Here is a 21746-nt window from a genome sequence, read left to right on the forward strand (position 1 = left end):
AATACTATGTTATCTGTAATGTTGTCACAAGCGAGTAATCTTAAAGTGGATTTCCCGAGATACAAAATACAGCGCTGCAATCATCTTTGCCAGAAAACCATGGGGAAGGAATGAAATCGCTCGGAACAAGAAATTGCCCCCAAAAGTCTGATGATATCCCACAAATTGTAGGCGCTCTTGAAAAATGAATATGAAGTAGAGCTGGGTGCCTGCCGCCGGATAGTATGAATACCTTTATCTGGCAGAATGCTATCCCTCCACGGGAAAATGGAATTTCAATCCCCAGCATTAAAAGTGGTCACATTTGACTTGCAAATGGCTGGAAACGCATATCTGTTGGCTGACAGTATAGATAGAAAGGAGCTCATTCGGCACTGTGACTGCTAGCAACAGGTTTGATAGGAACAGTCATCCATGCAGAGTATTATAGTAGAGTGACACTTCCAGGGAAAAAGTCAAGAGGACTACTGCTCTGATCCAAGGCCTCATGTGAAAAAGTTCCTTTTTACAGCCTGAACCGCTATGGCTTCTCAAAAGGCAGGCTTTCTACAAAGCACATAATCTATGAAATATTCTATGGTGCTTTCTATAAGTCTACCACCCCCGGGGGTTCCCATATTTTGTACCATCCCAGTTCTTTGAGAACTCTCGGGTGCAAGTCATCTGGTCCTGGTGATTTGTGTTAAGCTTTATTAGACTCTGGCCTGTTAGCCACAAGGGTATGTCCTGCGACGTGTTACAATACAGTCAAGGTTGGTATACCAGGATAAGAAAGACACAGTTGCCTTCAGTGTCATGCATAACCATCCGCCCTTCATTTTCTTATGTGGGCAATATGCTCTGATCTTGCTTGTTTTTATTTTTACCGTTAATAATCTAAAACATTTCTTGGTATTTTTTTTTACTCTCCTCTGCTATGTGTCTCTTGTAGACTGTTTTAGCCACCTTGATTGCGTTCATAAACTTCCTATTGCAATTCTTGTAGTGTTGGAATGCCGACAATGACCAATCCCCTTTATATTCTCCAAAGGCCATTTTTTCCCTCTAACCATTTAAGGATCAGTCGCCGCAGTTGTACTGCGGCAGATTGTCTCCCCTGGGCGAATCGCTGTAGCTGTACGTCGGCCGCTCTAAGACCACTAGGAGGCACGCGCACACACCTGACGTCCGCCGGGCACCCGCAATCGCTCCTGAGAGAGACAGAACACAGATCTGTCAATGTAAACAGACAGATCTCAATTCTGTCAGGAGAGAGGAAACAGATCTGCTATTCATACCGATTATGAACAACGATCGGTCTCCTCCAGGTAGTCCCATCCCCCCCAGTTAGAAACACTCCCTAGGACACACATTTAACCCTTTGATCGCCCTGCAGTGTTAACCCCTTCTCTGCCAATGAAATTTATACAGTAATTGGTGGCTATTTTTAGCTTTGATCGCTGTATAAATGTCAATGGGCCCCAAAAAAGTGTCTAAAGTGTCCGATCTGTCCGCTGCAACGTCCCAGTCCTGCTGTCTTTCTCTAGAACCAGGCTTTTTTCTCAGAAAATAGGTGAAGGAACTCGACCACGAACCCCAAAATCCCCTTCTCCCCAACACACACACTCAAACAGTGGATGTGGAAAAATTGCACAATGGGCGGGTCTTAAAGAGCATTAAATACCATGATTGCAATGCGTACAGAGGGCAGGGTTCGGGGGGGTACCCACAGAGTGAAGAGTTCAGGGTTGCGCTACGTGCAGAGTTCGGAGGTACATTGCCTACATGTGCAAAGTTTAGTGTGGAGCTACACAGAGTGCAGAGCTCAGCCTTCTTACACAGCTGATTACCGCTGCATCCCCATCTCACTTTCACCCCTCTTCAGCTCTGACCTCTGCATGCAATTCCCCCCACCACCCCCTTATTCACCATCTTCTACATGTCCAACTTTTGCTGCTGTGTTAAGCTGAAGCACCCAGCCGGCTCTAGATTCTTCCCTCACACTCTGGTTCGCCCCGTCTTTCTCACTTGCAGGGAGATCATCCAGTGGGGGTGTTGGCATCCACACTGCACCCTGAACACCTGCATCTCCCTTTTCCCCATCCTGCACTCAGTGGGAGCTGCTCAGGAGATCAGATCTGTGGGAGCCTTTGGGAGACAAGCTGTCACTTGTAAACACAGAAGCCGGACTTCTGTTTTTACAAGTGATGGTGTTGAGCAGAGTAGAGGGTCTGAGCCAGAGGTGGTGGAACTGAGTTCCAAGTTCCAGATGAAAAAAAAGCCCTGTTCAGAACTGTATAGATTCATCCACATTGTTCCTTATGATTTGACTTAATTAAAATTATCCTAGTACCTGCTGATAAAAAAAAAAAATCCTTATAGTATAAAGATTCCACCACTGATCTACACAGTAAATATGGTGATCCAAGTGTGATGGAGGGCAACGGGTTTACACCTCAAATACGGTTTTGCACTTACACCAAAAAGTGCATTACCACATGATCTCTGACAAAGGCTCTAGGTGCTGACATTCAGGCACAGCTCACCCATCAGCAGCTCTGCCGGCACAGATTTCTAGCATTAGTCCTTCAAGCAAATGACCAATGTCTTTCAAACCCTTTTCACACAGGTCAGATCCAATTCTGCTTAGCAGGAGATCTGTCCGCTGATCCCCTGCTGAGCCGAGAGGCCTGATAGCCGGTCCGTGTCTGCTCCGCTTATGCCCGCTCTGCTCTAAGGGTAGCTAGATGTAAATGGACAGGCTATCCTTTTACACCCGACTGCCCTTTGATCCGATCAGACGGAGGGGAGTGAATCCCTTTTATTTGTTTGTGGCCGGATCGGACTCGGAGGCAAAAGTGTGTTGACTTCCAGCTTACCGTAGAAGAAATTTGAGGGTCCGATCTGGTTCCGGCTGAAGCATGGACAGCTGGACTGCATAGGACCTCTAGTGTGAAAGGGGCTTATCGTTTATAAAATAAAGCCTGCATTCCTGCAATTACGGGTAGATTTTACAATTGGGCCCAATTGGAAAACTTCTCTAAAACAATAAATCAGGCTCCATTATTTTCCGATTTTAAAAATATTTTTCTTACCTCAGACTTGCCAAGTTTTAAAATAACTAGCATTTACTTTAGCATATTGTAAATATAGGTGGGTCACAGGAGCACTATAAGCCAAACTTCTATAGACGACGTCCACTTCTCATTATTCGGAAAAATGGCTGTAATATCGATCAGCTTTGATTCTAGCCCAGGGAGACTGCCAAAGTACCAAGTAAGCGCACCTTTCCTGCAGAGTGGGTGCAGCACAGTGTAACCATGGTTGTCATGTTTACCGGTACTTTCCTATAGACTTCTGTTAGATCAGGTATTTTTGGTGCATTTTCTGAATGTGCACTAAAGGGGTTGTAAAGGTAAAACATTTTTTTCCTAAATAGCTTCCTTTACCTTAGTGCAGTCCTCCTTCACTTACCTCATCCTTCCATTTTGCTTTTAAATGTCTTTATTTCTTCTGAGAAATCCTCACTTCCGGTTCTTCTGTCTAACTCCACACAGAAATGCGAGGCTTTCTCCCCGGTGTGGAGTGTCGACCCCTCCCCTGGAATACAGGAGAGTCAGGACGCTCTCTACGTTGCAGATAGAGAAAGGATCTATGTGTTAGTGGGCGTCCTGACTCTCCTGTATTCCAGGGGAGGGGTCGAGCATGACACTGCACACCAGGGAGAAAGCCTCGCATTTCTGTGTGGAGTTACAGACAGAAGAACAGGAAGTGAGGATTTCTCAGAAGAAATGAGGACATTTAAAAGCAAAATGGAAGGATGAGGTAAGTGAAGGAGGACTGCACTAAGGTAAAGGAAGCTATTGAGGAAAACCATTTTTTACCTTTGCAACCCCTTTAAAGTCCTGCATGCTGCAATTAATAGTGCGCTTTTAGAAAACGCGCCAAAAATGCCTGGTCTAGGCGAAGATGCGCGCAACCCAAAACAAAAAGCTGCACCCACGTTGCGGGAAAACATCACCAAAGAAGTGTGAAAAGGGTATTATACAAGAACCGAAAACAAATACAAGATGCATGATAAACCAAACAAAAAAATTATTTATGGGAACCCGCCAACAATGTGAACATCTCATTACCTCTTCTTTAATTAATGCATTAAGTAGATCCATTAAGGCTCGCCCAAATGGAAGATCTTTGGGTTCCAATTTCTCCAATTCTTCTTCCAGGTCTGGAATATTTTTAGCCTAAAGAAAAAAATAATAATTTTTTACACAACCATCTCAAAATCCAGAACTTTTATATAAAAAAAAAATTAAAAAAAGGTGTAGACAAGCAACAAGGTGGTCACTTATGTACATGACTGTGCAGCCAATTTATTTATTTTTTTAAATGTGTACTTTAAAAGGAAAAAATGTGCTTTAAATGTATAGTGTGCAAAATCAAAAAAAATCTTAAACTTTGACATGTCGCTTCAAAAAAGTGTGTTCGCCCTGTCAAAAGGTTTCCGATATACTGTATACTACAAGAAGCTGCCCTAACACACATTATGTATGCATTGTCAACTGCCATCAGCATCAGGAAACCCGTGCCCAGAGAAATGCCATGCAGTCAGCACTGTAGTGCATGTACAAATAAACTGGTAGTAAAGAGGCAGAGGAAGATCAGCAGTGCAGAGATGTACCAGAGTAAAAAAACTAAGCAAGGTGCTCCATTAAATAAATGGCTTGCCCGTAAACTCTCCTGCATTAGAGTGCATCACAAGACACAGGTAAGCCAATTATCAGACTACTGGGTTATGCCCCACATCTGGAATAGCAAGCAATGTCAGTGTCAGACAAGAGGGGAGGGATCTGTGTTTTGTGATTTTATAGGCAAGTAAAAAAAAGATTTGTCTTAAAATCATACATCACAGGAGAGCCAATTTTCTACTACTACTGGGGTGTTCAAAAGCAAACCCCTGAAGGGCGGGCAACGATGGCTAACAGACCCTCGACAACAAAGCCTCATAACAGAAAGAAGAGGAACAAATGAGAAGGCACTACAAGGCCACCAGGAAAACTTTGCGACCTAGGCCAAGGACCACTGAAGCCTGAACATCCACCTAATGAAAAAAAACAGCTTTACAGACATGGGAAACAAAACGCCTGACACAGAAAGGCCCGCAAAGCATCAACACTTCTGATAAAGCGAGCCTTGAGCAGGCCATTTCCTTCAGATCATATGCCTAAGTAATGACTTATCTGAACCACACCGCAAGTATGGAGCGAGAGGCAACTTGACCCTTCAAGCAACGAAGACAAAGCATTCAATTGATGAATCGAGGCTGTGGCAGCGAGATATACAGAATATGGCTGCACGATTCTGGCCAAAATGAGAATCACAGTTTTTTTGCTTAGAAGATAGATCATGATTCTTGCGGCGTAACATCATCTTTCACATTAAAATAAAAATTGGGCTAACTTGACTGTTTATTTGTTTTTTTTTTCTCATCAAAGTGTATTTTGTTCCAAAAAAATTGCATTTGAAAGACTGCCGGGCAAATACAGTGTGACATAAAATATTGCAGAAATTGCCATTTTATTCCCTAGGATCTCTGCTAAAATATATAAAATGTTTGGGGGTTTCAAGTAATTTTCTAGCAAAAAAATATTGATTTGAACTTAAACAAGTGTCAGAAAAAAAAAATTGACTAAGTGGTTAAACTTCCTGCATTTACACACAGAAGTTTGATCCAAGAAGGAAGTTAGTTACAATGTTTCATGTTGTTAAAAACTTGGCAGACTGCCCAGGTTTTTTCTTCACACACACACCCCACACAGAAGTTTATCCCTTTGATCCAAAAAGAAAGCATTAGTTATGTTTCCCATTAAAAACTTGGCAGACTGCCCGGATATTTTCTTTTGACAGCCGATATGTCTCTCCACTTGTTATATGAAAGAATTGGCAAACTCTGCATTGGAGATCGTCAGGAGGTTGAATCGAGATCACGATTTTTTAACGATTAATTGCGCAGCTCTAATATACAGTACTCACACAGTTAAACACCTAAAACATCTAGAGAGACTATGGAGGGTAATCTCCTTGAGATGTTTTGGAGCAGGACAAAAAAAGGTACTTTAGGAAGGAAGGCATTATGAGGCCTCAGCACAACATTCTTTTTGAACAAGGAATAGCACCTTACAGGATAAGGCCTCGAATTAAGACACCCTCCCAAATAGAGGTAAATGACATGCCTAAAATATGACTAAAACTGAAATGGCATTTTAGACAAAAGACTGGCTACAACTAAATGGAAATTTGATGAAAAAAAGGACACTGGTGGCATTGGAAGGGCCAACAACACTAAGCTGAGGTCCAGGGGAGTCAGCAGAGAGCACACCAGTGGCACAATGTACTAAGGCTGTCATCAAGAAATGGGAAACAAGTAGCCTTTGAAAAAGTACCAAGGCCTTAGATTGTCCTTAATGGCCAATGACTGGTCCAATCCCAAATGCAAAAAGTATACAATCAATGCCACGGAAAACTTTCTAGGATGCAGCTTCCCCTTCTCACACCAAAATAAGCTTTCTACTTGCAATGGTAAACCCTGTGAGATGAGGGCTTTTAGGTCTTCACTAAGGTTACAATTAGTGTGAAAATCCCCAATTTCTCAGGACTTGGGCATCAATAGCCAGGCTGTCAAAGGCAGTATCTGTAAAGCAAGATGGAGCAAGGGACCTTGTGACAGGAGGTTCAGACTGTCCAGTCGGGTCTACGGAGAGTCTGGTAGGAGATTATGTACAAGTACCATGACCTCCTGGGCCAATCCAATGCAATTAGAATCACTGGTATTCCTTCCCACCCTATACTTCGCAAAAGGCAAGGTATGGTTTAAACTGATTCCATAGGGTCACTAAAGCACCCACCCCAAGATCCCTGCCCCTACCTGGACATCAACCTATCCAGCTTGTTGTTGAGCCTGGATGCCAGAAGATCCACATCTGGTGCCCCACCAAAAGTTTTTCAGTCCATGAAAAACATCCTGGGGGAGGACCACTACCTGGAATCCAGCTGTTGGGAGCTTAGGAAGCTCACCTGGCAAATTTTCCATGTCTGTAATACACAATGCCGACACAGCGGAATGTAAAGTTTTGCCCAAGTCAAAAGGAGCTCAGTTTCTTGGAGAGGCGCGTGACTTTTCTAGTGACCGATTCAGATTGCAGACTTTAACAGTTCCAGGATGTTGATTGGGATTTTAACTTCTATTTATAACCAGGTCCCCTGAATCCACACCACCCCTCCCACATATGTGTCCATTGTCGGGACTCCCTTCCCCATCCACCCCCCACCTGGTTAGTGTCCATCTTCAGCACTTTCCATACCACAGGGAGAAAAAAAAATTACTGGACCTCCAACACAGTGCTGGAAAGCCACCACTCCAAGGCTAACTTGGTCACGGTGTGCAGATTTCATGGGATGATCCAAGGCCAGAGAAACAGTGTCCCATGCTATTAAAATGCTGCAACACTTTGAAAGAAACTGAACATACGGGACTGTTTCAATTGAGACCATCAACTCAAACATCATCAGTGGATGGTGGAGCGATAGTGGATAAAATGGGCATTTTAGGTAATGTAGTGCCTGTAACTTGGGCTGAAGTGTCTTCAGCTTCTCCTGGGGAAGAAAGGCTTGTGCCACAGCCCTGTCAAGGTCCAGGTGCGGACAGTCCAGTGGTGAGAGGGGTCTAGGGCTGACGTTTGTAGACAGAGAATACAGCCAAAGTCCAGCAGGACTTGCACAATCTGAAGCACATCGGTTTTGAGACCTTCCTCATATCTTTTCCGCAGGAGAAGGTCGTCCATCCAAATACCACTCAAGAACAGTTAAATGCAGGGGCTAGCACCTTCATTAAGGCTCTTGGTGCCGTGGTTAATACTTCTCCCCAACCGTAAAGTGCAGAAAGCACTGATGAGGCTGCAAAACGTGGATGTGGCGATAAACAACCTTGAAGTCTACAAAGGCCAGATGGAGAGACCGATAATCTGGCAGATGTGTACAGAACTTTTGACTATGTAGAAATTTGTTCAACCAGTTTAATTCTAGAGTGGGTGCCATTTGGCTTGGCACTATAAAAAGGTTGGAATAAAGTCTGCAATGCTTTTTTTGTTCTAGAACAGAGTTGATCCCTTGAGAGCACAGCAAGTACATCAAGAAGGACTTGTTCTTTTGTGGATTGCTTTAGGCATATGTGACAGCATAAAGCATGGAGAAGGTAAAATCACGAAACCCCAGCTTGTACATTCTGGTCAATATTTTTGACCCAAATATTTTTGACCCAGGTCCATATAGTCGAGAGGGACCCCACATGTCCCCCACTTGGCAGTGGGGCTATCATGGGAGGGTCTCTTTACTGGGAGGAGAAAATGGTACCCAAATGGGCAGACTTGAAAGTCTAAGCTTTTTCTTTCTAAAAGGAAAGTTTAGCTCCTGAGGTATGAAAGAAAGAAAGGAAACCTTTCTGGCCCCAGAGGAAAACTATTCCTCTACAGGTTTTTTCAGAGGTGGGAGAGTATTCTTTCCCCAATAACCTTTTGGATAAACATATCCGAGGCATTGCCAAGCGGCGCTCACCGCCCAAAAGGCATGCATTCTGACTGTTTCTTGTAAGGGAGCTCAGCCGACCAGCATTTAAGCCGCAACACTCGCCTAATAAATTTACACAAGTTCCAAGAAGGCAGTTTACCAAACCATCTACACGGAGGCGCAAGACTTTTGGAAAGAGCGCCAACTGGTTTCTAGCTGATGAACCTAAACCCTTAAGAGCTCCAAATTCTTTTGGTAAAACTCAGCCCAGGAAAGCTTGACAATCCCCTACAGAAGCAATGGTGGGTTGCATGGCTGCACTTGTCAAAAAAAAAAAAAAAAAAAGCCTTTAAGGATTCAAACTTTTTGTCCAAAAAACAGTCTATAATCCCAATAAGGTAACTGTGAGCATCTTATTTAAATAGGATGCAGCTTGGTCCACCAGCAGGACCGTTGACTTCTTATTAAATATTTCTTCCAAATACCGTTGTACAAACTGCTTAGGAGGCACACACACTTTGTCTGGAAGTACCCAGTTCTTACATAGATCCTCTTTAGTGAGATGATGCTTGCAGCATACATGTTACAATCAGCTAGTAAATTTAAAAAGATTGGAGGATATACTATATTATGCAGGAGCCTCCTGACTGTAATGTTAAAGCAGGACCACCCACTACACAATTAGCACAGAGATTGCACAATCAGGCCGCAATGTGCTTGACAAACTTTAAAGCAAAGGAAACTATATAAAAAGTGTAAAATTGAAGTCCAGCCTATAAAGAAAAGCAATACTTTAGTCCTCCTGTACCTTCAAATACCACAGTTTCAAGCAACAAGTAAAAAAAAAAAAAAAAACTTCTGCATCTCCCATTTCCAAAAGTTTTGAATGCCTGCTTCCCCTGCTGACCAATGGTTTCCTCCACACAACCCCCCCCCATGTCATTAAAGGACACAGTAGTGACAAGGGCTAGTGGAATAAACTACAACATGCAGCAGGGGGACCAGAAATGCAACTCGCCTAGATGACACTTTAGAAAGGATATCTCAAACACAGAACACAGCAGAGCTCAGTGATGAGAATAGCAGGAGGGGTAAGCTTTATTGCTTCTCTTAGCCAGCTTGGCTTCTTTATGAAGCATCAGAATTATTTAAAAAAATAAAAATGTTTTTAAAAAGACTGCTTGCTAAAGTGGTGCATACTACTTACCTCACTAACAACTTCTTGTTGAGACACCAATTCCTTTATATTCTAAAAAAAAAAAATTAAAAACGCTCATTACGTAATAAGATAATAACATGGCCATAAAATCAGTTGAGTAAAAAGAATAATAATTACCTGTATTTATTAGCATATAACACTCACTTTTTTACCCTGAAAATAGAGGGTAAACTGTGCCTGCGTGTTATACGCAGGGGGCTGTGAAAAGTTTTTTTTCCTGAAACTTCCCTCTTAAAGTTAGGGTGCGTGTTATATGCCTGTGCGTGTTATACGCCGATAAATACGGTAAATGTTTTTTTGTATAATCAGTGTTTATTGAAGGAATACAAAGGGAAACAAAAAACAGAAGGGGGGGGGGGAGCATATAAAACAAAGGACAGACATGTCCAACAGGGTCTCCTGTGTTGAAATCCGGCCTCGCAGGGCCGAACAGTTAAAATATACTTCAGACATAGCACACTGTATATGCATATATAAACAGTCCGTAACAAACATAATCGTGACCTCGAGGGCCACCGTAGCAGCCAACACCCAAACGGTTCCCAAGGCGACAAGGTAGCCAGGTGTGCAGCAACCGAAGAGGGTATGGGGGCAAACAACCGCAGCTTGGGGCATTGGAGGGGGTAGGACTAAGTTATCCGCCAGACTACCGGAACCCGGGGACGAACCAGGCAGGGAGTCTGTGTGAGTGCCGTGCCAAGAAAAGGACAAAAGGGGGAGCAAAGGGGCCACTACGGTAAATGTTTTAACACCCATCTATTTTCAACTCTCCTCCAGCTCCGACTATGCCTAGTGATGACCAATTCAGAAAAATTGCAGATTTACATGAATATCTTTGATAAACCCTTCTGCTAAAAGAAGAATTTGAGCATTTTCTACAGCGCGTATATAAAACATATTTAGGAGTTTGAATCAAATTCAAAACTTGCATGTAATATCTTACGGAAACTTCTGCAAATCTTTACACACAAAGCAATAGTTATACAGTTGTGCTCATAAGTACAATTTTGGCAGAATTTATGATTTCTTGGCCATTTTTCAGAGAATATGAAGGATAACAAAAACTTTTCTTTCACTCATGGTTAGTGTTTGGCTGAAGCCATTTATTAACAACCAACTGTGTTTAATCTTTTTAAAATCATAATCACAACAGAAACTACCCAAATGATCCTGATCAAAAGTTTACATACCCCCATTCTAAATGCCATGTATTGCCCCCTTTAACATCAATGACAGCTTGAAGTCTTTTGTGGTATTTGTGGATGAGGCTCTTTATCTTCTCAGATGGTAAAGCTGCCCATTCCTCTTGGCAAAAAGCCTCCAGTTCCTGTAAATTCTTGGGTTGTCTTGCATGAACGGCACGTTTGAGATCTCCCCAGAGTGGCTCAATGATATTGAGGTCAGGAGACTGAGATGGCCACTCCAGAACCTTCACTTTATTCTCCTGTAGCCAATGACAGGTCAACTTGGCCTTGTGTTTTGGATCTTTGTCATGTTGGAATGTCCAAGTACGTCCCGTACGCAGCTTCCTGGCTGATGAATGCAAATGTTCCTCCAGTATTTTATGATCACATACTGCATTCACCTTGCCATCAATTTTGACCAAATTTCCTGTACTTTTGTAGCTCACACATCCCCAAAACATCAGCGATCCACCTCCGTGTTTCACAGTAGGAATGGTGTACCTTTCATCATAGGCCTTGTTGTCTCCTCTCCAAATGTAGCGTTTATGGTTGTGGCCAAAAAGCTCAATTTTGGTCTCATCACTCCAAATGACTTTGTGCCAGAAAATCCGAGGCCCCGTACACACGACCGAGTTTCTCGTTACTCAATGAGAAAAGTTGGCTCGCCGAGATCCTTGGCTGCTTCACAAGGAACTCGACGAGCAAAACGATGTGTTTTGCCCGTCGAGTTTCTCGGACGTGTGTACGGGGCCTGAGTCTTGTCTGTGCTGTTTGTCGTATTGTAAGCGGGATATTTTGTGGAATTTACGTAGTATTGGATTTCTTCTGGCGACTCAACCATGCAGCCCATCTTTCTTATTGTGCATCTTGAAACAGCCACACCACATGTTTTCAGAGAGTCCTGTATTTTACCTGAAGTTATTTGTGGGTTTTTCTTTGCATCCCAAACTATTTTTCTGGCAGTTGTGGAATTTTAGTTTGTCTACCTCACCGTGGTTTGGTTTCAACAGAACCCCTCATTTTCCACTTCTTGATTAGAGTTGATTAGCGTTTGAACACTGCTGATTTCATTGGATATCTTTTTGTATCCCTTTCTGGTTTCTTACAGTTCAACCAACTTTTCCTGCAGATCCTTTGACAATTCTTTTGCTTTCCCCATGACTCAGAATCCAGAAATATCAGTGCAGCACTGGATGAAAGATGCAAGGGTCTGTCAGGAGTCCAGAAACTCATTGACTTTTTATACACTGCAGATCCTTTGACAATTCTTTTGCTTTCCCCATGACTTAGAATCCAGAAACATCAGTGCAGCACTGGATGAAAGATGCAAGGGTCTGTCAGGAGTCCAGAAACTCATTAACTTTTTATACACACACACTTATTACAAGCAAACAGAAAACCGGTGTGGATAATTACCTTTAGCCCTGGTTCTCATTGTTACGATTTGACATGTGATTTGATAAGTCAAATCGGCAGCAATTGCAGACACTGTCACCATCGTAATTGGTGCAACGCCGCCCGCATCTGCGGCACTGCACCAATTTCAAAAAGTAGTTTTTGTACTACTTTTTGTGATTTTGGGCTGCGATTTACATTGACATCTGTGCAGAAAACTGCACAGATGTCTCTGAAATCGTGTCCGAAATCGGGACTGACAAGCGGGAGTGAACTTGCACGCCTTAATTTCCACAGCCCAGTGTAAACCTGGGCATGATAGCCATTCAAGCCCCTTGGTGTTAACTTGTGTGCATGTTATCAGGCCAAAATCACCAGGGTATGTAAACTTTTGATCAGGGTCATTTGGGTAGATTCTGTTGTCATTTTGATTTAAAAAGAGTAAACACAGTTGATTGATAATAAATGGCTTCAGCCAAACACTAACCATGAGTGAAAGAAAGGTTTTTGGTGTTACCATTCATATTCTCTGAAAAATGGCCAAGAAATCCTAAATTCTGCCAGTGTATGTAAACTTATGAGCACAACTGTATTGTTAGAAATTTGTGCATTTGAGATTTTTTTTACATCCTGTCCCTTAAAAGATTTTGGTCACTGCGACAAAAAATTATCGATTTGACTAGATTAAAGCGGCGTTCCACCCAAAATTGGGGGGGGGGGGGGGTTGAGGCGGAAACCCTCTTTTTTGACACGTGTGACAAAAAGTATTGCAATGACCGCCATTTTATTCTCTAGGGTGTTAGAAAAAAAATATATAATGTTTGGGGGTTTTAAGTAATTTTCTAGCAAAAAAAAAAAAACTGTTTTAATCTTGTAAACACCAAATCTGAAAAACAGACAAGGTCCTTAAGTGGTTAACCACTTAAGCCCCGGACCTTTAGGCAGCTAAATGCCCAGGCCAGGTTTTCCGATTCAGCACTGCGTCGCTTTAACAGACAATTGCGCGGTCGTGCGACATGGCTCCCAAACAAAATTGGCGTCCTTTTTTCCCCACAAATAGAGCTTTCTTTTGGTGGCATTTGATCACCTCTGCGGTTTTTATTTTTTGCGCTATAAACAAAAATAGAGCGACAATTTTGAAAAAAATGCAATATTTTTTACTTTTTGCTGTAATAAATATCCCCCAAAAACATATATACATTTTTTTTCCCTCAGTTTAGGCCGATACGTATTCTTCTACCTATTTTTTGTAAAAAAAAATATCCCAATAAGCGTTTATCGATTGGTTTGCCCAAAATTTATAGCGTTTACAAAATAGGGGATATTTTTTTGGCATTTTTATTAATCTTTTTTTTTTTTTACTACTAATGGCGGCGATCAGCGATTTTTTCGTGACTGCGACATTATGGCGGACACTTCGGACAATTTTGACACATTTTTGGGACCATTGTCATTTTCACAGCAAAAAATGCATTTAAATTGCATTCTTTATTGTGAAAATGACAGTTGCAGTTTGGGAGTTAACCACAGGGGGCGCTGAACATGTTAGGCTTCACCTAGTGTGTGTTTACAACAGTAGGGGGTGTGGCTGTAGGTCTGATGTCATCGATTGTGTCTCCCCTATAAAGGGGATGACACGATCGATGCGCCGCCACAGTGAAGCACGGGGAAGCCGTGTTTACATACGGCTCTCCCCGTTCTTCAGCTCCGGGGAGCGATCGCGACAGAGCAGCTATAAAGGAATAGCCGCGCCGTCGTCCCGGATCGCTCCCCGAGGGAATCCGCCCGCCGCACGCAGCGGGGGGGGGGGGGGGGGTCCCGATCGGACCCCCGACCCGTGGAAAGGCAAGGACGTATATATACGCCCTTCTGCCTGTCCGTGCCATTTTGCGGACGTAAATAATCGTGCGGCGGGCGTTAAGTGGTTAAAAAGATTCAACAACAATATGACTTGTGTCGCAATTGTATACGCTATATTATTTTTCCTTTATTTGATATTTTTCCCCCACGAAAGTGGAGTTACCCTTTAAAAAAAATAAAAAAAATAGCACAGACCTTAGCTAACCGAGGAACATTACGAGTTTCCAACAACTGAATAATTCTTTTGGCCTTTCGCGAGTCAAGTGTAACGCCCTGTTCCAGAAGGAAGCAAAAAAAAGAAGAAAGAAAGAAGATATATATTAGTTTTAAAACACAGACTAAATGAAATCTGTCTAACACAAATTATCTCCAACATAATTTAAGTCTCCAGCTCCCGCCATGACATTGAGAAGTGGTTGGGTTCGACTTAAAAGCAGCAATTTAAAAATCTAATAGATACATGTCAGACAGGACAGACATTATTAGAGGGGGAAAAAAACTGAAAATGGTACCATCTCCTTAAGCTGATGGAAGTATTGTTTCAGATGTTCTTCTTTGGCTTGTACCTCCGAGTCACTCAGGCTGCCAATCAAGCCGTACAGAAAATAGCCAACAGATTCTGTCGAAGGAAGAAGAAAAAAAAAAAAAAAAAAGGAGAGAAAGAGAGAGAAAGCGTTCTAGTGAAATTACTGGGACTGTCATGTTATCAAGATTAATTTATAAGAAATCATTTTGGTGTGAGATGTCACCCTGATGAGAGGCTGGAATGGCAACAATGATCACTGAGGCATAGAGATTATGTGGTTTGGGAGCACATATCTAACTGGTGAGTGAAAGGAATGCTAATTATTTTCAGAGCCACTGACAGCTTTTCACTACCAGTCTTACTTCAATCTGGCGCCGTCCCCCCTTTCTCCCTGCGCTGTAGGAGAGCTATGCAAACAAAGCAGAATCCCAGGAGATATAGGTGTTAGAGATGTATATCTATATTATTACCTGACTAATAACACCATTCAGTATAAATATTTTATATATAGATTTATTTGATTTTTTTTTTGCTTTTTAAATGAACTCCAGGAACATATAAAACAATGTCATCATTTTTTTTTTTTTTATTGAATATTGATAGAGATATATATATATATATATATATATATATATATATATATATATATATATATAATAAAAATTCTCTCTCTCCATCTATCTATATAGGGATAGAGCTATATATACCGTACATACACTCGAGTATAAGTCGACACGCATATAAGCCGAGGCACCTAATTTTACCACCAAAAAAAATGGAAAAACGTATTGACTCAAGTATAAGCCTATGGTGTCCATCTGCATGCCTCACTGTGTCCATGACTAGTCTGACGTTTAACATTGGAGTCTTTGGAAAAGGTGCCCAGCTTTGAAGAAAATAATAATATATATATATATATATATATATATATGACCGATATGGGTTTTTCTCTGGCCGATGCAGATATTTCAAAATTGGGGCGGCCGATATTTTAGGCCAATTTTTTTTTTCATTATCTCAGAAAATCTAGGTTGGGGAGGAGGTTATTGTTTAGGGTGGAGAGGTGGAGTGCAGCCCATCAGTGTCCATCAGTGCCCACCAATGCAGCTCACCAGTGTAGCCTATAAGTGTCCATCAGTGCCACCTCATTAGTGTCCACCAGTTCAGCCTGTCAGTGCAACCTCATCAGTGCCTACCAGTTCAGCCCATTAGTGCCACCTCATAATTATTAAAAAATAAAAAAAAATACAATTTTATTCATTTTAAGGAGTGGGGTACAAAGAGGTGGTTGTGGAGGAGGGGGGTACAGAGAGGTGGTTGTGGAGGAGGGGGGGTACAGAGAGGCTGGCTGTAAAGCCACCTCTCTGTACCCCCCTCCTCCACAACCACCTCTCTGTACCCCCCTCCTCCACAACCACCTCTCTGTACCCCCCCTCCTCTACAGACACCTCTCTGTACCCCCCTCTACAGACACCTCTCTGTACCCCCCTCCTCTACAGACACCTCTCTGTACCCCCCTCCTCTACAGACACCTCTCTGTACCCCCCTCCTCTACAGACACCTCTCTGTACCCCCCTCCTCTACAGACACCTCTCTGTACCCCCCTCCTCTACAGACACCCCTCTGTACCCGCCTCCTCTACAGCCACCTCTCTGTACCCGCCTCCTCCACAGCCATGTGTTGTGGAGAGGGGTGGATGGTGCTGGGCGTGGGTGGGGATGCATTGTGGAGAGGGGTGGGTGGAGATGCATTGTGGAGTGGGATGGATGGTGCTGGGCGTGGGTGGGGATGCGTTGTGGTGATGCGTTTTGGAGAGGGGTGGGTGGGAATGCGTTGTGGAGAGGGGTGGGTGGGAATGCGTTGTGGAGAGGGGTGGGTGGGAATGCGTTGTGGAGAGGGGTGGGTGGGGATGGGTGGTGCTAGGCGTGGGTGGTGGTGCGTTGTGGAGAGGGATGGGTGGTGGTGCGTTGTGGGGAGGGATAGGTGGTGCTAGGCGTGGGTGGTGGTGCGTTGCGGAGAGGGATGGGTGGTGGTGCGTTGCGGAGAGGGATGGGTGGTGGTGCGTTGCGGAGAGGGATGGGTGGTGGTGCGTTGCGGAGAGGGATGGGTGGTGGTGCGTTGCGGAGAGGGATGGGTGGTGGTGCGTTGCGGAGAGGGATGGGTGGTGGCGCGTTGCGGAGAGGGATGGGTGGTGGCGCGTTGCGGAGAGGGATGGGTGGTGGCGCGTTGCGGAGAGGGATGGGTGGTGGTGGTGCGTTGTGGAGAGGGATGGGTGGTGGTGGTGCTGCGTTGTAACGAAGATAGTCGATTTGCAGTGCATTGTGAAAATGAATGAGGATGAGAGTTACATTGTGAAGAGGATCTCCACAATGTAACTCTGATATACAACCAGTCATCCCCATCCATTTTCTCAATGCCTCAGCCAGGTTTCCCTTTTAAAAGGGAGTTTAAATAAATTCTGCAGGGGGGCACAGTAGCACATAATTTGGGCAACTTACCCTCCATTCATGCTGGTTTTTATACACTAATTCTATCAGCATGCACCTAGCCTATTAGGTGCATGCAGATAGAATTAGTGTATGATCAGCCAATCATTGTTTAGAACTTGGTGCAGGCTCCGCCTCAGCAGGGAAGGAAGACAGAGCTATTGCTGGCAACGATCTCCTGCTGGGGGGAGTTACATAAGTCAGGCGGCAGTTGTAAGCCAATCATGGTTTCTCCCTGTCCCTAATACAGCACGCCGAGGGAGGGGGCGGGGCACGGCTGGCGGCTCGTTGTCGGTGAAATCTATGTCCCTTCTGTGGTGGCCGGACACTTTAGCCGCGAATCGGCCGATTCCTTCACAAAAATCGGCCGATGCCGATTTCACAATAACGGCCGAATATCGGTCGACCTCTAATATATATATACACACACACACACACACACACACATATATATTTATTAAAATCAGTGCTCCCCAGTCATAGGTTCCCCAGACAACAAACTTTGCACACTTGTAGAGGAGAAATGGAGCTACAAGATCCGGGTCTAGGGGACCTACAACCGGCTGGTACCGGGTCCCCAGATTCACCGGAGAAATGTCAGTTTAACATGGAAGTCTATGGAAGGGGTACCCGGATTTGAAAAATCGTTGGTCCCCGGCCGTAGGTCCTCCGGACAACACTTTTTGCACACTTGTAGAGGAAGAGTGGGGCCACATTTGTGCCAAGTTTGGGGTCCAGAGGACCTACGGTCGGCCGATAACTGGTCCCCAAAATCCAGAAGATCAGGCGCAAAAAGGTGACTCGAGTATAAGCCGCGGGGGGGGCATTTTCAGCACAAAAAAAATTCGCTGATTCAAAGTGTTTCTAAAAGGCATAAGGTTTTCATTTTAATTTATTGAATTGACACACAGGCTTGCGATGTGTGTGCCAAAAGACACAAAGAGAAGGCTCGGGAGCGAGCCTTCATGAGTACCCCATAGCAGACGGCTCGGCTTACTTTGTTCTTCACAGTGGCACCGTCATTGATCGTCTGTTCCTTGATATAGGGAAAGGCGATCAATGACGTCACACATCCAGCCCCCCCCCCTACAGTTAGAAACACATGTGAGGTCACACTTAACCACTTTAGCGCCCCCTAGTGGTTAACTCCCAAACTGCAATTGTCATTTTCACAGTAAACAATGCATTTTTATAGCACTTTTTGCTGTGAAAATGACGATGGTCCCAAAAATGTGTCAAAATTGTCCGATGTGTCCCCCATAATGTCGCAGTCACGGAAAAAAAACAAAAAACAAATTGCTGATCGCCGGCATTAGTAGTAAAAGAAAATAATAAAAATTTCAATAAAACTACCCCCTATTTTGTAAACCCTATAAATTTTGCGCAAAACCAATCGATAAACGCTTATTGCGATTTTTTTTACCAAAAATAGGTAGAAGAATACGTATCGGCCTAAATTGAGGGAAATAAACGTTTTTTTTTTATATATTTTTGGGGGATATTTATTATAGCAAAAAGTAAGAAATATAATTTTTTTTTAAATTGTCGCTCTATTTTTGTTTATAGCGCAAAAAATAAAAACCGCAGAGGTGATCAAATACCACCAAAAGAAAGCTCTATTTGTGGGGGAAAAAAAGGACGCCAATTTTGTTTGGGAGCCACGTCGCACGACCGCGCAATTGTCAGTTATAGTGATGCAGTGCCGAATCGCAAAAAGGGGCCTGGTCCTTTACCTGCATATTGGTCCGGGTCTTAAGTGGTTAAATTGCGGGCAGATTTGTGGAAAATCTGCCCGCAATTTAAAAGCGCTGATGTGTGAATGACATATCGCTGGACTCTCATTTGAATGCCATTCATTTGAATGACACCTCAAATCGCAGAGTGGGTCTGCCACGATAAATCGCTCTGCAATCGCAGCAACACGCATCGCCGAAAGCATGTTGCCCAGAAAAAGTTCAGGAGCTACTTCTGAGCGTCAAGCAGACCCACGCCACAACTTGAAGCGTCATTCAATTGAATGGCATCTCAAATGCAAGTCCCGCGATTTTTTCATTCACACATCGGCACTTTATAATCGTGGGCTGGGCAGATTCGTGACAAATCTGCCTGTGATCAAAACGCTGAAATGTGAATGCAGCCTAAGTGCTGCAGTGTCTCTAATGCAGCCTTAGTGAAGGAAAATAGTTTGTTCGGAACCAGATCCAAATGAACCATTTAAAGTGAAATGAAAAATGTATTACAAAAATAACCAAAAGTTTGGTAAAGCAGTGCCAATCAATTTCCCCCTTTAACTACGATTGTTTACTATGGCTGACAACATTTTGCGTCTAAAGCTGGCCACACATAAGTGGATTTTAGAACAAATTTGTAAAAAAATTCTCAGTACACTGACCTGTCGAATGTTGTTCGAAGGTACAAAATTTCATCAAATTTTTTTTATGCTTTTGTCATTTGATTTTGGGATGAATCTAATTTCCCGAACGAAAATATTCACTGTTCAGTCCTCATTGGAGTTGATACAAACTTCAATTTGACGCCACCAATTAGAAAAACTCAACAAAAGTTCTTAACTACTTACGGACCGCCCGCTGTCAAAAATACGGCGGCATTTTGAAGAGGGATATCGTTGTTATGGCAGTAGCTAGCTACCATAACCCCGGTATCCTCTTCAGCGGGCGGTCCACTTTCAGATAAAAGTGGTCTCTGTGGCAGAATCGCCGCAAGATCACTTTTATCATCGGTGGCGGGAGAGGTCCTATTCCGTGTTAGATATGGAGAGGAGTAAGGATGAGCTCTGGCGTGTTCGCATAGAACACGTGCAGAGCCCGCCAGGAAGTGTGCACGGCGCTGCGCTAACAACAGCCAGGGAGACATTTCACGATCCCCGCAGCCGAGCATCGGGACAATGTCTCCCTGGCTGTGATTAGCACAGCGCTGTGCATACTTCCTGGCGGGCTCTGCACGTGTTCTATGCGAGACGCCAGAGCTCATCCTTAGAGAGGAGTGAGGGGAAGATGGCCCCCACCCGGCTCCATACCACTGCAGGGCGGAAGTGACGTCACTTCCGCCCATAGCTCTTACAGAGACATTTTCCTTTTGTTTTATTGCATTTAAGTGTAAATGTGAAATCCGAGGTCTTTTTGACCCCAGATCTCATATTTAAGAGGTCCTGTCATGCTTTTTTTTTTCCCAATACAAGGGATGTTTACATTCCTTGCAATAGGAATACAAGTGACATTTTTTTAAAGAACAGTGTAAAAAGAAAAAGGTAAAATAAAAAGGAAAAAAATAACGCGCCCGGTAGCGTCGAGCTTGCGTGCAGAAGCAACGGCTTACGTGAGCAGCTCCCACATATGTAAACGGTGTGAGGTATCACTACGAACATTAGAGCAAGAGCAACAATTCTAGCCCTAGACCTCCTCTAACTCAAAACATGCAACCTGGAGATTTTTAAGGGTAAACGTTTATCGCCATTCCACAAGCAGGTGCAATTTTGAAGCGTGACATGTTGGGTATCAATTTACTCAGCATAACAATCTTTCACAATAACTGTCCATACAGGGCGTTTGTATGTTGTTTATATGTTTAACTATGTTGTAAAAAAAAAAAAAAAAAAAAGTATACATTTTAATGATTCTCCCTCACTGTGTGCCCGCAAAGTTCACTCATTTATTTGACTTGGTCAATCATTAAATATATATTTTGGATGTTGGCATGGTGAGTGTCTTCCCTACTTACGTGTTTCACAATTGAAAAAGAAAAATTGGCCTAACTTTACCGTTTCCTTTTTTTTTTTTTTTATCCCCAAAAAAATTTTCCCTAAAAAAGTGCACTTATAAGACCGCTGCGCTAATACCAGCCCTCAAAATTTACACTCGCCTGCTAGCATTTGGCGAGTTGAAATTAGCTGAGGGCGAGTGTGGAGCCACATCGGAGGGGGGTTGGCGGGCCAATTCTCCTCCCAGCGATTGGCCAGGAAACCGTGGGAAAGGTAGAGGAGAGGAAGAGGAAAGCTGGCCGGATTACACAGAGAGGGGAAACTCCGCTGTTAAAAGAAATTTCCAGCCTCCTGGACAGGCTATCATATGATAGACAGCATACTTGTCCAATACCAGGAAACTGAAGTAGTGTGACGTCTACCATAAGAGCTGGTCCAGGAGGTGGGACTTTGACAGCGGAATTCTCCTCTCTGTGTGATCTGGCTGGATTTCCTCTTCCTCTCCCTTCCCCAAAGTTTCCTGGTCGATTGCTGGGAGGAGAATCGGCCCCGATGAGGCTGCATTGATGGGCACCGATGAGGCTGCATTGATGGGCACCGATGAGGCTGCACTGATAAAGTTGTTATTTTTTTTTTGTAACTTAATTCTACATAAAACATGTAACAGTATCTTTTTATGAGATAATTTACGAGGGCATGTTTTGGGGCAAGGCAGAATAGGTGTTGGGTGGGGCGACCGGTGGTAGCAACTCTTAAGGCCTGGCTAGTAGCTTAGGACTTGAAATTTTGAGCCCTGCTAATACGATGCGACAAAGTA

The 21746-nt window shown here is 43.5% G+C and overlaps 1 protein-coding gene across 1 annotated transcript in view; it reads right to left on the bottom strand.

Annotated features, from left to right (window-relative positions):
- LRPPRC (leucine rich pentatricopeptide repeat containing) overlaps positions 1 to 21746 on the bottom strand; it is a 253528-nt gene that overhangs the window by 150195 nt on the left and 81587 nt on the right. The window contains exons 17-20 of the mRNA XM_040351539.1: positions 14712 to 14818; positions 14395 to 14472; positions 9749 to 9790; positions 4116 to 4223 (exon numbers count right to left, since the gene is read on the bottom strand). Of these exons, the coding sequence (XP_040207473.1) occupies positions 4116 to 4223; positions 9749 to 9790; positions 14395 to 14472; positions 14712 to 14818 (335 nt within the window). The remainder of the gene's footprint in view (positions 1 to 4115; positions 4224 to 9748; positions 9791 to 14394; positions 14473 to 14711; positions 14819 to 21746) is intronic.

The sequence above is a fragment of the Rana temporaria genome, chromosome 4, assembly GCF_905171775.1.
Source record: "Rana temporaria chromosome 4, aRanTem1.1, whole genome shotgun sequence".
In the NCBI taxonomy this organism is placed as follows: Eukaryota; Metazoa; Chordata; class Amphibia; order Anura; family Ranidae; genus Rana; species Rana temporaria.